A 17471-nucleotide genomic window follows, 5' to 3' on the forward strand; every position below is an offset into this window, starting at 1 on the left:
AAATTCCCTTGCGAGGTACTCCCTTGAGGGAAATTCCCTCAAGCCCAGATATCTAGCAAAGAGCTACTGAGTGATCCCAGCAGGCTTGGACTTAGCAACAGATGCAGGCATAAGTCCTCATGAAGAGCTGCTTTATATTGCTGAAGAGACACAGCAGAGCCCTGCAAGCAGATCAATTTCTTATCTCCTGCAGCTGTGCATGAGCTGAGAGGGGGGTAGTGACTACACGTTTCGCAGTATGCTTTGCCCAAGAGCAAGGTGAGTGAGTGCAGTCAGCCTTAAAACGTCTTCATGTGTCCTTGTTGGAGGAAGGCATCTATGGCATTTCATAGGTTTGTTCCTATGTGTTAGGGCAAAAAAAGGGGTTGATGGTAAATAGCTTTATAAGCTCCTTTATATTGTCCTCTATGCACTGGCTGGATCATGAAATCAACATCATAGAGAATACCCAGAGGGAAAAAAAGAATTGAGTTTGAGTCTTGTGTTGTTGCCTTTATAAATTGTGCTTAAGCCAGAGAATATGACCAATGTCTGTCTTCTTGTCCACAGGTTGCGCTGAGAAGGCAGCAAGCTCAGGAAGAGGAACTGGGAATCAGCCACCCAGTGCCCTTGCCCAGTGCCCCCGAGGCATTCATCAAGAAGAACAGTGGTGGCAGCTCTTGTCTCTTGTTGGAAAGCAGCAGCCCTACACACTCAACGAGTACCTCTACGACAGCAGCTAGCATACCGTCAGGTAAGGTGCTGGGAGAGCCATGCTCACTGCTTCGAGCAAAGGCTGGCTTTGCTTCTGCCTGCCTGCTGCTGCACCTCCTCCCCTGCCTGCTGCCACAGAGTTGTGGAGAACCCCCTCTCCAGGGACAGTGTTGCCCTTCTGGTATGGTTAGCAAGAGGGAAGAACCCAGGATCAGTCTTGCATATTTTAATTATTTTTATTTGAAAATCAGAATTAAGTTGGTATAGACTGGTGGTGTAATTGAATTCAGTAGAGTGTATGACTGCAAGTGGAGATGTTTCTCCCCAAGTATGTGCAGCTGCCACATGGCAACTGCATGTTGGATGGCTGTGCATCTTTGTCAAAATTTGAGAGTTTTAAGCAGAAGAGAAGCCAAGTAATTTAGGTAATGCCATTGACCCCAGCAGCAGAGGGCTGTCCCATCTTACTTGATTTGACGTTATGTTGTATCTATTCCACGTGGCCAGGTGTTGAAGAAATATGAAAGACTGATGCAGTCCTTTTACTCTGCTGCACCTTACTGTATTGCATTTAAATCTTGTAAAAACGAAGCAAAACAAAAAAACCCAACAAACAAACCCCAAACAATTTTTTTTTTGCAGACTCAGTAAAACCGTTGCTAAGCACAACCAGGACTTAAAGGTACTGAAATGAAGATGCTAGGCAAAATGTTTTTTCCTGTGCAGAGCTTATGTCTGACATGCAGCAATTGAATATGTATAAAAATGAAACTGATGTAATTTATGTCTGCTGTATAGGTGTAATAAAAGAAAAAAGCATACAAACATAGTGGGAATGAGAAAGAAATTTCATTCATTTGTAATTACCTGTGCTGATGTCAGCAATACAGGTGAATATACTTCCTGGTTAAAAAGATGCTTCTAAAGTGAACAATGCCTTGCATTAACTAATAAAAGGACAATATGTGTGTCTATCAAACATCACACTGTTTTGCAGGCCATTGAAAGCCTCGACAGGTGGGTTTGTTGTGTCCGTTGCAGACAGGCAGTTTCAGACCGAAGTGGAGGAATTTCTCTGGGAGGCTTTTAGAAAAACTGGTTGATAAAACAATAGATAGCTTTTTATTAGCTTTTTTGTTTTTGTGATTGCAGTCATGTTAGTGTCACCTTTGAATCAATACAATTACACCTGTCACATTTGGCTTACTGCATGCTTTGTCTATAGACATGGAGAAAGCTGACTAAAGATTAAAGTAGTATATTCAGTAATGTATAGAGATTGTGTGTAACTCAGCAGAACAAGAAAACCCTTGCTTATTATACAGAAAGGCTGAAAACAAATTGCATTACTGTCAACAAAATTTACATAAGCCTTGATCTTTCTGTTAAAAAAAATTCAATGGCAGTATTTATTAGTCTCATTTCAAAAATTTCTTATTGAATTATGGTCATCTGATGAAAAATATTCGTTAGATGAGCCTAAGGATATTCTCATTCTTGTGTAAAGACTTGAAAACATGAAACTATCTAATTTTAAAGTAAACTGAATTGTTGGAAAAATTTTGATTGAAGTAACTGTACATTGTTTGCGGTAATCTTCCTTACAGCAGATTTTTATTTGTGAGCAATCAAATACATTGTTTCTCCAGTATTTTACTAAATAACTGTGTATGAGTGACAACATGGAAAATAAACAGCTTCTTATCCAGAGAGAAGATGTGATTCCAGCCAAGAATCAAGGCAGGGTCAGCCTTTTTTACCAGAATTGGAAGAATCTGGGACTTGCTAGGACATCGGGTTAATAGTTTTGTTTTTAGGCACCTAAGTAGCAACAGAAATTTGTGCTTAGCTCAGAAACGACTGCACTGTAAAGGTCTTTCCCAAATAATGTTGCTTCATCTGTTGAGAGCAGTGTAAGTAACTCAGGAATATGGATTTAGTGCCACCGATGACTTTGTGCTGGCTGTGAAGCTGGCGAAAGTGCTCAGCATTCAGCAAGACATACAGGGTAGCTTAATCAGATGTCAGAGTATGAGCTTCATCCTGGAAAATCTGATTTTTTTCAGTGAGTAATACTGCTTAAATATTCCAATGCTTTCTTTTTTTAGTATATAAAAATCTTGTTAGGTAAGAAACTGCCAGGTGTGATGTGTGAAGTTATTATTTTAGGTTTCAGGTTGTTTCGGGATCAGGCACTTGAAGGATTCTTACATTGCTGTTTTATCATTTTGCTAGTACCCCCAGCTGCAAGCAAAGTGAGAGACCCTGTGGGAGCAAGTGTCACAGTGTCTCGGTTTGGTATGCTGCGATGCTGATTTAGCAAGAACTTACTGTAATCTTTAAGGCAGGCAGAGAGAGTGAGACCTTCTGTGGCAGGGAAGTCAGCAGCTCCCTGCAAGCCCCAGGGGAAGTGGTAGGTCCTGGGAGTGCAGCGTGCCCTGTGTGACACACATTACGCTGGGCGAGAGAATGGTTTTGACACGGTAATTCTGTTCCTCCTATAAGTTTTTGGCTTCACAAGAGCAGTTTTTCTTTTGGACTCCCATCATGCAGTGTTGTTTGCTAGCAGGGTAGTAATGTCTGAAGGAGTCACACAAATCAGACAGTGCCAGAGAGTCTTTTCTTGCTGTATCCATTTTATTGGCAGGTCAGAAATATTGTGACACCTGGAGAGACCAGAGATAATTTTTCGGATCTCTACCTAACATGCTGGTTTTGAGAAAGGGCAAAATGAATTATGGTCATAGCATAGGGATTTGTGCATTTACGCTCTCAAGCTTGTGTTTACTGTCTCAAAACCGTGTTTACTTTGGACTAAGTGTGTCTTCTCCACTGAAAAGCCAACTGGGAATTTGCAGGTTGAAAGGGAGCAGACTGTGGTCGCAGGGCACTAGCAGGACCTCTTGCAAGCAGATTTTGTGGTTTCTGTGCGTTTTCCTGTAAGAAGTTGCAGGTTGCTGAGAGCAAAGGCCATTTAGTTGTACCTGTCAGCAAAAAGTTGTGATCCTGGGGCATCTAAAGTAATTGTCCTTTCTGTAGGTTAAGTACAATATGTTAGGCTAACTAGTGTGCAAAGCTCAGGAGGAGACCATGGTGAGGCATTTAAAACAGGCCTTTCAGATACACTCAGTTTTTAAAACCTGGTTTCTTCCATGTTCCATGTCAGTTTGGTACCTCTGTCATTTTAATACTTAAAAATTGCTTGAGGGGGGAGCAGGCAGGGAAGGCCAAGTGTGGCCATGAAATACTTTTAAAGTGGGAGCTGTTCACACAGTGCATTTCACCTTTCCTCCATTTTTCTTCATTCTTGCCACAGAGAAAGGGTCATGTTTAGCCTTTGGTGGATGCAGTGGGGTGGCTGCAACACACTCTACTTTATGACTGGAAGGTGCTGGAAAGCACCCATTCTTTCTGCTGCTCTGTGCTCATGTTGGCCCAATTTAGCAGCATCCAATACAGACGGGATGACAGCATGAGGCAAAGTGCCAGCTCCTGCTCCTGTGCTTTGTGATGGCCGACATCCCGTTGGCCTTTGATCAGAGATTGGGCCACCAACCTCCAGTGGTCCTTTCCAAACCAAACCAATCTGTGGATATATGAAATACCTACTTCTTTGTGTTGCCAATGTATTGAAATGTGAACTTCAACCAGCTTCAATAATGATGAGCATTTGCAAGCCTGGGAAAGAAATCCTCAGTCTCTTGACCTAAAAGCACTCATACTCAATCAGGGTAGATTTCAAGAGAAAATTAGCATAATGGGGGTTGGCAGGTGGTGTAGAGGATTGCTAGTTGAGATGGCAGCAGCCTCAGCAGGAGTTTAGCAGTAAGCATAATGCTTTGTCTGCCTGTGCCGGAGCTAACGTGGTGGCTACGCATCCTCATAGGTTTTGGTGAGTCTGCAGTGGGTACTAGTTGATCATACCACTTCTTCCTTTTGGCTTTGTTTCCTTGTTACTTTCTAATGATTATTTTCTTCTGCTGCACCCACTACTACTTCTTCACCAGTTTTAATTGCTGCCTGCCTCCTGTCAACTCTCCTTTGATACTCAGAGCCAAACAGCCCAGCCATTGCTTCCTGGTGCTTTTTTCCCATCTTCTGCCACAGCCAACAAATCTCTGTTCAAAAGAAAAGATGGTATTTGAACATGTTGTGTCTTCACTGGATTGTAACAGCTGGCAAAGAAACAAGTTTTACATCCTTCACCTGTGAATAACTAACACATTTCCATCCCTCCTAATGTGTCCAGTTGGTTGAAGTTAAGAGGAAAGAAGAAGAATCACACTTGCGTGTGTCTCTTTTAAGAGTTTGTGAACTGTTTTACCTCTAGTTTGTTGGTATTATTTCAACAGCACCAGTTCGACTTTGTCTTGGGAAGCAGTTCCTGGAGATGGTCTTCTGTCTGTATGGAGGTTTTCACAGTCACTAAAATATCTTTCAAACTGGACTAAGTTTTAATACCAAGAGATTGTTCCACTTCAAAAATTTTTTCCTTTGTTTAGGATAAAACTTTCCCCTAACAGGCTTTTTTGACTTCTGACTGGTACAGCTATGGGATGAACAAAGTGTTCTGCAGTGTGGTGGCATGGCTTTGTAATTTTCAGTTTCTACTGGAATTACATGTGTTTTGCTCAGCATTGTTTACAGAGACATTGCTTGTGAAGCAAGGGCAGCATTTTTGCCTTTATCTGCTGCTCTGGTTTTGGTTTCACTGTACTTGGGAACACTGCAAAGGAGTTTTGAGCATCTCATTATAAAAGGACATAGATAAATCTGAAAGGATAGAGGGAAGGGTGACAAAAATGATGTATGGCTTGTAGAAAAGGAGACTAAGGGTGGATATAACAGTCTATAAATATTTGAGAGGTAATAATATGGAGGAGGGGGAGGGATTATTTACAGTGCTTGAGACAGCATAACAAGGAGCAACGGCTTGAAACAAAAAAAAGACAAAATTAAATTAGACAGTAGACACTTTTTCTCCTAACTAGAAGCACAATTACCAATGGAGTGACCTGCATAAGGACAACGGGGTAAGTGAAGCATAATCAGGAGAGGTGTTTAAGAGTGTGTTAGATTACAATCTCAAGTGATTAATATGGGGGTAAACTCTGATCAATGTGCAGGTTAAACTAGATGACTGAAATCTCCTGCAGCTTTGTCATCTCCTGTATGATTCATTGCCTCTGGCCATTGTTTGACCGTGTTAAATAAATCATGATGTTACGGGGTTCTGCATCCCTGATTAGATGTTTCCAGTTAATTCTCCCATTCTGGAGCCTACAGCTTGCAAAGCTTGCACTTTACCTGCACCTCTTTTCAAGCAATAGTTGTTCGTTGTCTTTGCTGCTGCTTCTGTGTGTGTGTGTGCAGGTGTCTGTGTTTAAACTGAGCTAATGTCTGAAGTGCCATACCTCTTTATTCAGGGAGGCACAGACTGTCAATAATGTGGCATTTCTGTAGTGTTGGTGACACATCGGAGTTAAGTCTCTACATGCAGAAGTTTTATTTTTCCTTTCAGGCTTTTGATCCTGTCTGAAGCTGCAGTGGTAATATAATAAATAGTAGGGTAAAAAGATTTTTAAAACCTCAGAGAAGATAGCTTTTCTTTTTCTGTGCAAGGGATACTGTGAATCTCTTCCAGGGGTGTGTTCACCAGAGGCAGGGGCTGGGAGGAGCTTTCTGCAGCATGTTGGGGAAGCCAGAGTGCCAGGGGACCAACTGTGACCTACCCAGGCCATCTTACTTTGGGAAAGAAGGGCTGCTCATTCCTAGAGCTTCTGTGATTGCCTTTTGGCTGTAGAGGTGGAGATGAAAACCACAGGCAGCTCAGGAGGTGTTTCTGTCATTCTTTCATGTTTCAGAAGAGCTTTGTTCCCCTAACAAGTTGGTAGCAGATTCCCCCCCACTCCCCCCCTCCCCCCCCACATATTCCAGAATCTTTCACCATAGGGTTTTCTGTGTTTGCAGCGTCTTTCTGTCCTTGAATCAAGTGAGGTTTCCAAACGAGGAGCTACCTGTTAAAGCAGGGTCCCCACTAAGCAGTGTTTGATGTGTGCTGAACCAACTTAACTAGGCACACTGTCCTAGCAGCTGGGTCCAACAGGGCTGGTGGGCACCCCCTGCGCCTTAGAAGCTCTTCCTCTGCCGTGCTTGCATTTGCATATGTGCGTTCGTGTTTAGAGTTATCTGTGCCGCCCTGTGCTTTCCATTTGTCATTATGAACACTGAGATAAGGAGTGGAGTAGGAGCAGAAGATGTACTAAGAATTTTCTATCCATGGGCAAATTATTACACTATCTGCAGCTAACCTCTTGTTCCTTTCTGTGTCCTTGAAACAGTTATTATGAGTTATCTGAATGTGTGGGTCTTTCTTTTGCTTTTTAGAAAAGATAGAAGTGGGGAGTGAAGGAGGACTGCATGCTTCCTTAACTAAGCACTGGTGTGATTTCTTGCCTTTTTTTCACATGCTTTCTTTTTCTTTACCTTGAAGACTGCTTTCATTGCCTTTATTTATCAACTAACTTCCGAATTCAGCCCGTTGGCCCATTTTCTGTTTTTAGTAGATTTGTCATTTAACAATATGGGGACTAAAATGCAGTTTTGAAGGCTTCTTTTGTATGGCTGCTTTTTCATGTTTTCTCTAATTCTTTTTTTTTTTTTCTTTTTCCTCCCTTTTGCCACCTTTTCTAAGGAGTTTTGAATAGCTGTTACTTAAGTGCTCTTCTATTCTCTGTTTTCCTGAAGAGCTTGCAGAAAGTTGTTTAGTCACTGAGCTTCTCTTCCTTTGCAATGAGATTGAATGCCTAATTTTGTATTTTTATATATGTAATTTAATTTTTTTCAATTCCTGTCTCTAGTCTATTGTTGCTATTTCTATTGCTTGCAGCATAGGCCAGTGTTTGCTGACTTGGCTGCCTATAGTCATGGGCACAACTGAACCTCAGCAGATGTAAGCTACTTTAGTTCTAGTCACTGTGCATTTCTGTCTATCAGTTCTGCATGATGAAAAAGAATTAGTGATCAAATTATGTTTGCATGGAAGCAGATTTTTTGAGTGCAAACGTTGTTGCACCCATTCAACACTGCTGATTGTGTGCAAGAGTGATGTACATGCATGCTATTTTTGCTCACTTGTCCAAGTCCAGTCGGTGTCTATAGTGGTTTGTTACTGCTCCTGACACCAGTTTTTCAATCACATATTAGGTAGACAGAGTGAAAAAGCCCTCCTTTTATTTCTAGTTGGTGTTCTTTAGAAACTCTTCGAGTTTCTGTCATCATATGGCTTATAAGAAAGCATTGACTCCAGCCAATTCCAACCATTGTCCTACTCCCTTTATTATTTTTCGTGTGAGGCATAATGATTTTATCCCAGTCATATTTTCTCCAAGGTCTCCTATCTCAGACACTTGTAAAACCTTCCCTCCCTTCTAATGTTCTCTTTGATCTCTTGTTAATGACTTAAATCTCTTTATGTTAAATCCACACCAAGTTTCTTTCTCCTCCTCTCGGTTTGCTTCTTTGTGCCTGCAGGTGTCTGGGCTGTTTTTCATCACTGTCAAGAAACCTGATTTTCTTTCCTAATATCCTTTCTCTTCTAATTTCTTCCTCTACAAGCTGTGTTGGTTCTAAGTTTTGCTGCTGTAACATGCTTTAGTAGCATGTTAGGTGTTTGAATGCAATGAGTTAAGTGTTTTTAAATTTCCTTCTCAAATCAAGTATCTCAAGATTAATATATACAAATATACGTACAGATAGTAGTCACACTCCCAAGTGTTACACTGAGGATTGAAAATTGCACTTGCTTCTCATGCACTACTTTTCTGAAGCACTAATTTTATTGGTCGTGATCCTATTAGCTGTTATGCATGCTAACAATTTAGGTATGTAAATAATCCCACTATCTTAGTTCAACATGGACAAACATATACTGGAGCATTAAAATAGTGACTAACATCTTCATAGATTAAAAGCCATGTTCAAAGATTTTGAATGCTTTTTCTTTACTAGAGCTATTTTTTTTTTGCCAATTTGAGTTGATCAGATTTGAATGATTGCTGTAGCTGTATTGTAAAGACCAAAAATGCAATTAAAGAAAGAACAAACATTGGCCCCCAGCTCACATAAAAAGATGAGCTATGCTGCTCTAATCAGTGGCAGAAGATAGTGAAAGTGGAGTTGTTGCTGTAGACCTCTTATTGAGGGCCTGAAGTGTGGAAATAAAAAAAAATAAAATTTCTGTAGGGTTTATTTCTTGGCTGTATCAGGAGGATTTTTATTTTGCATGCTAAATGTCTGCAAGAGATCATTTTTGTTAAGTGTATGGTAAATGTGAACAATATTTGCCCTCTAGTTCTACTGAAGTCAGTGGTGGTATTTCAACTCCCCTTAGCTGGAGCTGGATTGGAGCAAGTCGTATGACTGAGAAACTTACTTTGCCAAGCTGCAGTCTTCTGGCTGGGTTTTCTACCTTCTTAGCTTTTTTCTCCCAAATCACATTTTCCTTTGAAAGGAGAGAATGTGTTAAGTTTAAAATTAAACAAAAATCTTAAATTTGGTAGGATTTTTTGTTGTATTTAGGAACACACATGCACAGAGTATGTATATGTAGAAGACAGGAAGAATGTTCAATAGTTTTTTCTGATCTTTGTTTTTGAAGAAAGGCCGAGTGTGTTGCTGTATATAGATATGGTGACATTCTGCCTTCATTTCCAGCAGTAACTGAAATCAGCAGGATTGAGTTACTTGATGCAGAATTAAAAATAAAACACAACATCAGAAAACCTCTGGTCCAGTAACACAGATTTCCAGTAAGTGTTTGAACACTGGGAAAATTCATAAGGCCTGGAAGAAAGCTGATCTCATTCCAGTATGTAAGAGTAGCGAGTGTGGTTGGATGCATGACTACAAATCTGACAGCCTGACTTCAGTTTTTCTAAGAATAGTGGTACAGTTCACAGCAAACTAAAATGTGCAGGTGGGGGAGAAAGGCAACCCTTAAAGGATGCTCGGACAATGTGGATTAAGAGAAGTTTATGCATAAAAGAGTCTGTCAAGTTAATAATCTTCTATCGTTACAAAATTGCTTGACAAAGTGACAATACTGATGCAATCAAATTCTGCAAAGCATTAGATTTTTGTATGCCCTAAGTTCTTGATTAGAAAACTGAACTGGCAGAAAATCAATATTGTGTGTGTTACATTCTTTAAGAAGGATGATGCTCTCTGTCTAAAAATATAGGTCTGATAGGGGACTCAAATGCAGTGGTGTTTCTGAAGAAGTCTCAGAGGGACCTGCCCTTGGCTGTAAGCTGTGTAGTCTTCCCACTGGGGTCTTGAAAGCAAGCCTGGAATCACCAAGGTTGTCTTGGTAGGTGATGGAAAGGTACATGGACTGGCAAACAGTGGAGAGGTCAAGACGGAGGAGTCTGTCCCTGAGAAACATAATAGCTGCAGAGGAGATGGTGGCCAGGAGGGGTCTATGCTAAATGTTAGTGGTTCCCTGTGGAAAAGGGTGCTTGGTGCTGCACTTTCAGACAGACCTGTGGTGATGTGAGGGAGGCTTGGTGTCTTCTGTGCCTGAAACTGGTGAGATGCCTCTGGGACTAGTGGGACTTCTTTCCTGGTGACTTTGGACATACAGGAAGGTGGGCTCTTGATGGATATTGGGAGGGCAGTTGTTGGTTATTAAGGAAGCATAGCACACCAGGCTCAGGAACATAACTGAGCCAAAAATTATGGGAAGCTAGGAGAGGGGTCAGGGAGGTATCATGTTTGTTTGCCCTGTTCATACTGTTTCCTAGGCTTCCTTTATAGCTGGTGGTGGGGATATAGCCATGGTCTGAACCAGCACCCCTGGAAGGTCTTAGGAAGGATACATAGGAATGATGGAAGGACCAGAAAACATATCCTAAGGAGAGAGCAGTTTATGTTACCGTTTAATGACCACCTCATCTAAAAGTGAATTAATCCCCATATGATTGTTCTGAGTCACTTGTGCCTTTGCCACATTAGACCAACTTGAGTTGAAGTTCTTGTGTTGTTTCACAGGATGTACTTTGATGTTGTGAACAGAGCCGCATGTGGATACAGAATCCCATGCAAAGCTTGTGTTTTGGGTGCATCCACCGCAGGGCACAAGCAAGATCACAATGAACAGCCTAAATGCTAGGGTCTCCCATGTTCTGTCCTTGCTGCTTAACTTTTATCTTGGAGTGCCTCTTTCTGGCAAATGTCATTCTTGGTAAGATGTGCTGTCCCATTTAGGACTGGCTTTATGGGTGGAACTGGAAAAACTTATTGCACTTTGCTCAAGTGATAACTCCAGCGTTATTCCTAGAGGGAAGAAAAAGTAATACTCATTTATTTGGGGTGAAAATTAGTATTGTTCTGGCAGTCAAGTTAACCTTGAGAAGCAAGAGAGCACAGCTCTTGATGTTTTAACGGATAAAGCCATCTCCTGCCCCCAGGATGTGAGCGCTGTGCCTGCAGACACTGCTGCCTTTATGCCCACTACTCACCAGTAATGCTGGCTCAGCTTGCAGTCCAGCTTCTCCATCTGGTGAGGAGTGTTGCAGAGCATCCCCGCTCTGCCAAGCTGTCAGAGGTGCCATGACTGGTTGTTTTTTGTCTTTGGGTGGTGGGAGGAAGTGAAAAGCATGGTAAGAGTTGGCAGGGGATAAGTGCCTGGGCAAGGCATAATTGGTAAGTTGGGACGGTGTATCAATCCCTGTACGCTTTAGCTCCAGCGAAAGAGGCCAGGAGCCTGGAGGAGCCTCAGAATTGCTGGACTGTTCATTTTATCTTTTTTTTTTTCCTCTTTAAAAAATATCTGTGCTGAGCAGTTTTGTTTCTTGGGTACAGCTGAAGAAATAGCTATAGACTGCAATGGCAATAAGCTGTTCTGGCCATGATTTATTCTCTTTAGCCTGGAGTTACAGCTGCTCTTAGCCCACGCGTCTGATGCAGCTGATAACATATTTTTTGACCTCTCCCTCTAACAGATGTTAGTTGGAGCACAGCTAGGCATCCAGGGCTGTTTGGGCAGGAGGCAAAAGAACCACTGGATTTGTCCTTTGAGCTTGAAGTGGGGGTTGTAGTGTTACTGGCAATTGAAGGAGGGAGGAAGAAACTTACTTTACTTGAAAGCTTTCTGATAAAGACAGTTGGGAGGACTGCAGAGGTGGTTTTCCATAGGTGAATGAGAGTAGGGCAGCCAAATACATCTCAGAAACCAGGCTCCAGGTCAGGGGTATGAGTGCAGACTCCTCTGCTGTTTTGCAGACACTGCTTTTCACCTGTGTTTGCTGGCGGCTCTTGTTGAACCGAAGGTGACTTTCTTCCTTGTACCACTGTTAGGGTCTCCAGCAGCATGGAGCCAGCATGGAGCGATGGGCCAGAGGTCTGGAAACTGGAGAAGCATGGAGAAGGGTTTTGTCTTCATAGCAGTGGCTCAGATTGTTCTATCTTAGGACCTGAACTCAGGGATGCTTTGAGGAGTCCAAAGTCTCTGTATTTTCACTCTACTTTTAGGGAGAAGGCTTTCACTGTCAGGGCTGTAAGGCCTGATTCTGCATACCTTGTGCTACAGTAATTTATACTGTGTGCTTATAGTCCAAAGTGTACCTAATCCATGATGTTTTCTGTATTTGTCATGACAGTAGAAGAGTATCTGCTATCCTTGTATTTGGGAAGTTTATTTAATCAGAGTTCAAAAGCATCACGTTATTTCTTTTTTTTTACTAGGACTTGCTAAATTATAATTTCTTAAATATCTCCTTTCAAACAGGGCTGTGGGTTGAGAGTTTTATACATAAAAGCACCTGAAAGAAAGGTTTTAAGGTAAAGCACCCTCTGGTGATTTTCTGGGGAAAACAGAAATCGGGATGCATAGTCAGGTCTCATGTTTTCTTTGCAGCCTTCCTTCTCTGTAGAGTCCGATTGCAGCATGTGGACTTGTAGTGCAGTGAGACTGTTAGCCAAAACAAATGATGCTGTGATGCAGGTCAGTGTCTGGTCCTTCTCTGGGAGCTTTGAGTGCTGTGGAGACAAAGCCCCTGTGCTGTGAGAACTCACATCAGTAATCATGAAGAACAATCCCTGTGATTCTCGTACTGCATCAAAATTGTCTCTTAGGAACCCACACTGCATTGAAGGAAGCTAAACTGGGGAGGAGGAGGTGGTGTGTTTAAAGCACCTCTCAGCTTACTGAAGGAGCACTAAATAGGTTTCTGTGTTGAAGACTAGAGCTCAGCAAAGTTACACAGATGCTAAAAGAAGCTGAAATGAGGTAATGAGAGTCTGAGGATGGAGGAGAAAGAGAAAAGGTGGCATTGGAGTGTAGCAGAACTGGGACCTTCTGCAGGGTCTGACACTCAGACTTAGCCGTGTGTTGCTCTTGTGTTCCTCAAATTCCCATTGGGAGACTCCAGCCTCTTCCCGTTCCCTTCCATGGCTTACTTAAGAAGTTTCCTCTTCTCATTTTAGCTAGAGTGGGGAGTGTGAATAGGGAAGGTGTTAGTGTGTAATATTTTGTATGGTATCACTATGCAGGGTATAAATAATAAATCTCATGCTACATGCTTAGGCAATTTACTGCCGGCTTTCCTATATGCTGTGACAAGTGCTCAAAAGGTCAAAAAAGCTTCCTTAACAAATTTGATAAGGTAATGCAGTGAGCTGTAACAGCATAAAGTCCTGGGGGCCATAGACCAGAGAAGAAGAAATAATTATGCATGGTAATGGGTAATTACAGATAATGGCCTATTTTGGGGGTGGCAGAAAATACACAGTCCCACTGCCTTGCCTGGAATGAACATTGCCTAGCACATTAACTTTATAGCAAGCTAAAAGTTCAATGCTGGAACCAAAGATAATCCGCAACTTCTAATGGAAAGAGAACAGAAATACTCCTCTCAAAGGCAGAGTGAGCATGTTGGTTTTGTTCCTCGGGAGGCAGAAAGTCAGTAATGGTGCCAGCTTTGTCTGACATCTGAAATAGCTCAGTCGTGATTGTGTGGTGGGAGAAACATATTGTTCCAGTGTTTCTGATTATAATGTTAGGGAGTGATTTCACACCAGCCTCATTCAAGGCTACTGTCTGACCTCAAAGCCAGCTATGAATTGAACCAATGCATTGCGAGAGCTAATATTGCCAAAGCAGTTAATAGGAGTGTTCTGATGCTTTGTATACTGAGCAAGGAAAGTTTTTAGATTCAGATCCAAGACTCTTTTGAGGTGTGAACAAGTGTTTCCTAACTGAATAACTAATTTTTGGCTTTTTAATGGCACAGCTTTCTCCTGCCAATGAGGATGGCTTGCAGAAAGATGCTAGCACTGCAGTGATTCACGCAGTCACCCTGAATTGAAAACTACAGGAAATGTAGACTACCAGAAGCTGAATTCTGCTCACTGGGCAGTAGCTATGCTTCCCTTGAGTAAACATGTGGCTTTAACAGTCACAGCTTCACATTTTTAGTAACATGTCTGTATGTTTAGAGTCTCTGTATGCATAGAAGAAATAAAAACTACAAACTATAAGGTGTAAGAACTCATGTCAGTAAATATGGGCAGTGAATTTCTCTTAATTGCCACACTGCAGCTACAGAATCTTTTTTTCTGAAATACATAATCAGATGGAGACTAATCAGGTGTTGCAGCCACATGAGTAAATTTAACAATACCTCTACACATGTCCAGACATTGAAATGTGACTGTATGTGCTATCCTGATTTGTGCAGTTCCTGGTGTGTGTCTGTCCCAAGGTGACTAATGTGCTTCCCCAGATTCCCAAGTGTAGTCCAGTAACCATTCCCAGAAGGCCGTTTAGTATTGCAACCCTGTTTTAGGTGCTAAGGACATCTGATAGTATGGACTCTGTGCCATTTGACCTCAGCATTAGAAGCTTTCCCAGGCATGTTTAAATTACTTAATATTATCAGTGTATAACTGGCCCTTAACTGTACTGGTAGGAATAGAAAATACTCCGTGCTTACATTACAGAATAAGTGAATGTTATAGACAGAACTTTAGTGTTTGCATTTCTCGATGTCTATGCTTAAAAACACCTTTGCATCTGTGAGATAGAAATGTTGATAAAAATTGCTGTTAATTCCCTGACATTTCTCCTCTCTCTTCCCAAAAAGTAAGAAGGGAAGGAATGATCTATATACTGGCTTCTGTGCTGATTTTGCTATTGCATATCTGTAATCTGTGTAAATTGCCATAGCTTCATTGCAATAATTGGTCTGAGACTGGCTTACATTAACTGGGGACTGGACCACTGTTCTTCACCATGCTGTGCTAAGTGAAGACAGGAGCCCCTCAGATTACTGAATGTATAAAACATGTGTGTAACTGACCTCGAGAGCTCACCTTCCTTAAAAGAAAATCCCAGCCATCCTGAAATGAATTACTGGTTAACTACTATTAATATGCCATAGAGCTGGAGAGTCGTCTACAACACTGCAAGATCAATAACAGTATTTATTGTGCATTATATTGATCTTCTATGAAAGAGTGAGCCATATTTCACACTGTGTACATAGTGCAAAAAAAGTAGCATTGGTTCTCTACATAGAAAAGAACTTAGAGATCCAAGGGCACAACTGCATGAAGGGATACTGTTGTCTCCTGTGAGAGCATTGCTCACAGATGGAGAGCCTCTGACGGCCCTACATTGTGGATTTGGTGTGCCAAAAATGGAGTGAGAATTTTAACCACTCTTATTTGGTTTTCTCCCCTATTTTTTGTTAGTTCTTGTACAGGTTCATTCCCATAGTTTCAATTATATCTTGTTTGCAGCTTGCGGAATGTTAGAATTTGTGGCTAGTGGCAGAGGAAAGACCCAGGAGCCCTTCCTAGTTTTTTCCATGTAGAAGGTGAAGACAGATGAAGCATGAGCTCAACTCCTGCAGCAGCCCTCTTCTTTTAAAGGGCAGGTGGTGGTGCAGAGAGGGAGTCTGATGGCGCTGCGGCAGTTACTGTGTTGAGAGCTTAATTCGTCTTGAATATCACTCCTCTTAGAGCAGTGAACCTCGGGGCTGCCCCTTATGTGCAGGTGTTGTAATGGAGCAAGCTCTGAGGCAGCAGAGCCATTCAGCTGAGTTGAATTAAATTTGTGGTGGAAAAAAAACACCACCACAGCTGAACACTGCTTTCTTAACCTTGCTGTCAGAAAACACATCCATTGGCTGACATCCTCCCTTGAGAAGGACACCTTGCTCGTTGAGTGGCTGGTGGCAAGTCTGTGGGAAAGTTCAGCCTGGACGTAGGAGTGAAGAATTACAGGTACAGGCCAAAGACAGACCAGAGGAACCCCAACGAGTTAAAGCTTAGTTACATACAGCCTTGCTTCCAATATATCTTCCTTGTTTTGCAAACACTGGCTGTGCTTGAGGATGCCACAGCCCAGAAGCAGCATGCTTGCCCACCAGCTGGCTAGCAGACTTCAGCTGGAGAGAGCTGGCAATCGTGCTCTTTGTCAAGTGTGACCAGTCCTTCCATCTTCAGAAGCATAATGTGGCTTGGGATTTAGGGAGATTAACTCTTCTGGACATCTTTCCAGTTCTGTCGCAGGAGTTCTGTGTGGAGTTGGATGAGTCTGTGCCTTCACTCGAACTTGTTGCTTTCCCTTGGCTCCTTATTTTTTCTGCTGATCTGCTAGGGCACATCTTGTCATGTGGCCACAGCTCAGAGGCGTTGTGTGCTAGGGTTATTACTAGGACCATGGATTCCATCTTTCTGTATTTATTAAAGACAAAAGCCCCTGCTTCCTGACAACTGGGGATTTATGCACATAGGTGCATGAATGACTGAATGGGCAGGTGACTGGCTCCACAGACTCAGCATTGAGTCTTGAGAGGGCATCTGAGAGGCTGTGGCAGAGCAGAGGGACAGCAGAAGAAAAACAGAGAACTATTCTGGTGGATTCATTAACAGCCCTGAGCACTGAACTGCTGGCTGCTATTGTGCAGATAGAGAATGGAAAAAAGAGGTGGTAGCAAGTCAACCCTGTTGCACCTCTGGTGGCAAATGGTGGTAACCCAAATCACAGATAGGGGGTAGAAAGACAAAAGCAGAAATAGCATGGGTTTTTACCTCCTGCTTGATGCAACAGGAGACTGTCACCACAGCTCTTTCCTCAGGAAGAATCTGAAGCACTACCTGCCACTGGAACATCACAGAGACATCAAGGATACTACTGTGATTTTTGTGGATAGCTATGGGCAGGTCTCTGTTCCAGCATAGCCCATCTTGTCACAGGTTAGGAAATGTGCTCAAGGCCTTTCCAAAAGTTGCAGCAAAGCCTGCTGCTTTCTCTCTGTGTAGCTGCTGACACCGCAGTATAGCTGATCTTTAGGTGTAAAGAGGCCCCATCTTCTGGTGCTAACATTCTTAGGGGAAAGATGTATCCCTTCTTAGGATGCACTGCAAGCTTTATTTCGAAGCTAAGTCTGGCGAGGACAGTCAGCCTTGTGCTGTGATTTATCAGAATTGTTGGCTTTTCAGTACCAGTGGTCTAAGTTTTGATTTCATTGAAAGCATGGATAAAAGGAGTTGGGAGGCCTGCCAAGGATCAGAATAATAGCAATAATAAAAATTCATAAAAATATGAAAGTGCAAAAACTATAAAGGGTCCTTTGTGGTATTGCAGACTTCTCTGTTCTGTGTGCAAATTTGTGAGGAACTCCTGATGACAAAGGCTGGCTGTCCTAGTTCTTGCTCACTTAGGGCTGAGGAGCAGAAAAATCAGATGCAGAAGATTTTAAACACTTCAT

The 17471-nt window shown here is 42.2% G+C and overlaps 1 protein-coding gene across 1 annotated transcript in view; it reads left to right on the plus strand.

The window, feature by feature from the left end:
- Positions 1-238: 238 nt before the first annotated feature.
- The window catches only part of DMRT1 (doublesex and mab-3 related transcription factor 1), a 54164-nt gene continuing 36931 nt past the window's right edge, over positions 239-17471 (plus strand). The window contains exons 1-2 of the mRNA XM_009993618.1: positions 239-258; positions 516-733. Coding sequence (XP_009991920.1) covers positions 239-258; positions 516-733 — 238 coding nt within the window. The remainder of the gene's footprint in view (positions 259-515; positions 734-17471) is intronic.

Source organism: Chaetura pelagica, unplaced genomic scaffold (assembly GCF_000747805.2).
Source record: "Chaetura pelagica isolate M959 unplaced genomic scaffold, ChaPel_1.0 scaffold42, whole genome shotgun sequence".
Classification (NCBI taxonomy): Eukaryota; Metazoa; Chordata; class Aves; order Apodiformes; family Apodidae; genus Chaetura; species Chaetura pelagica.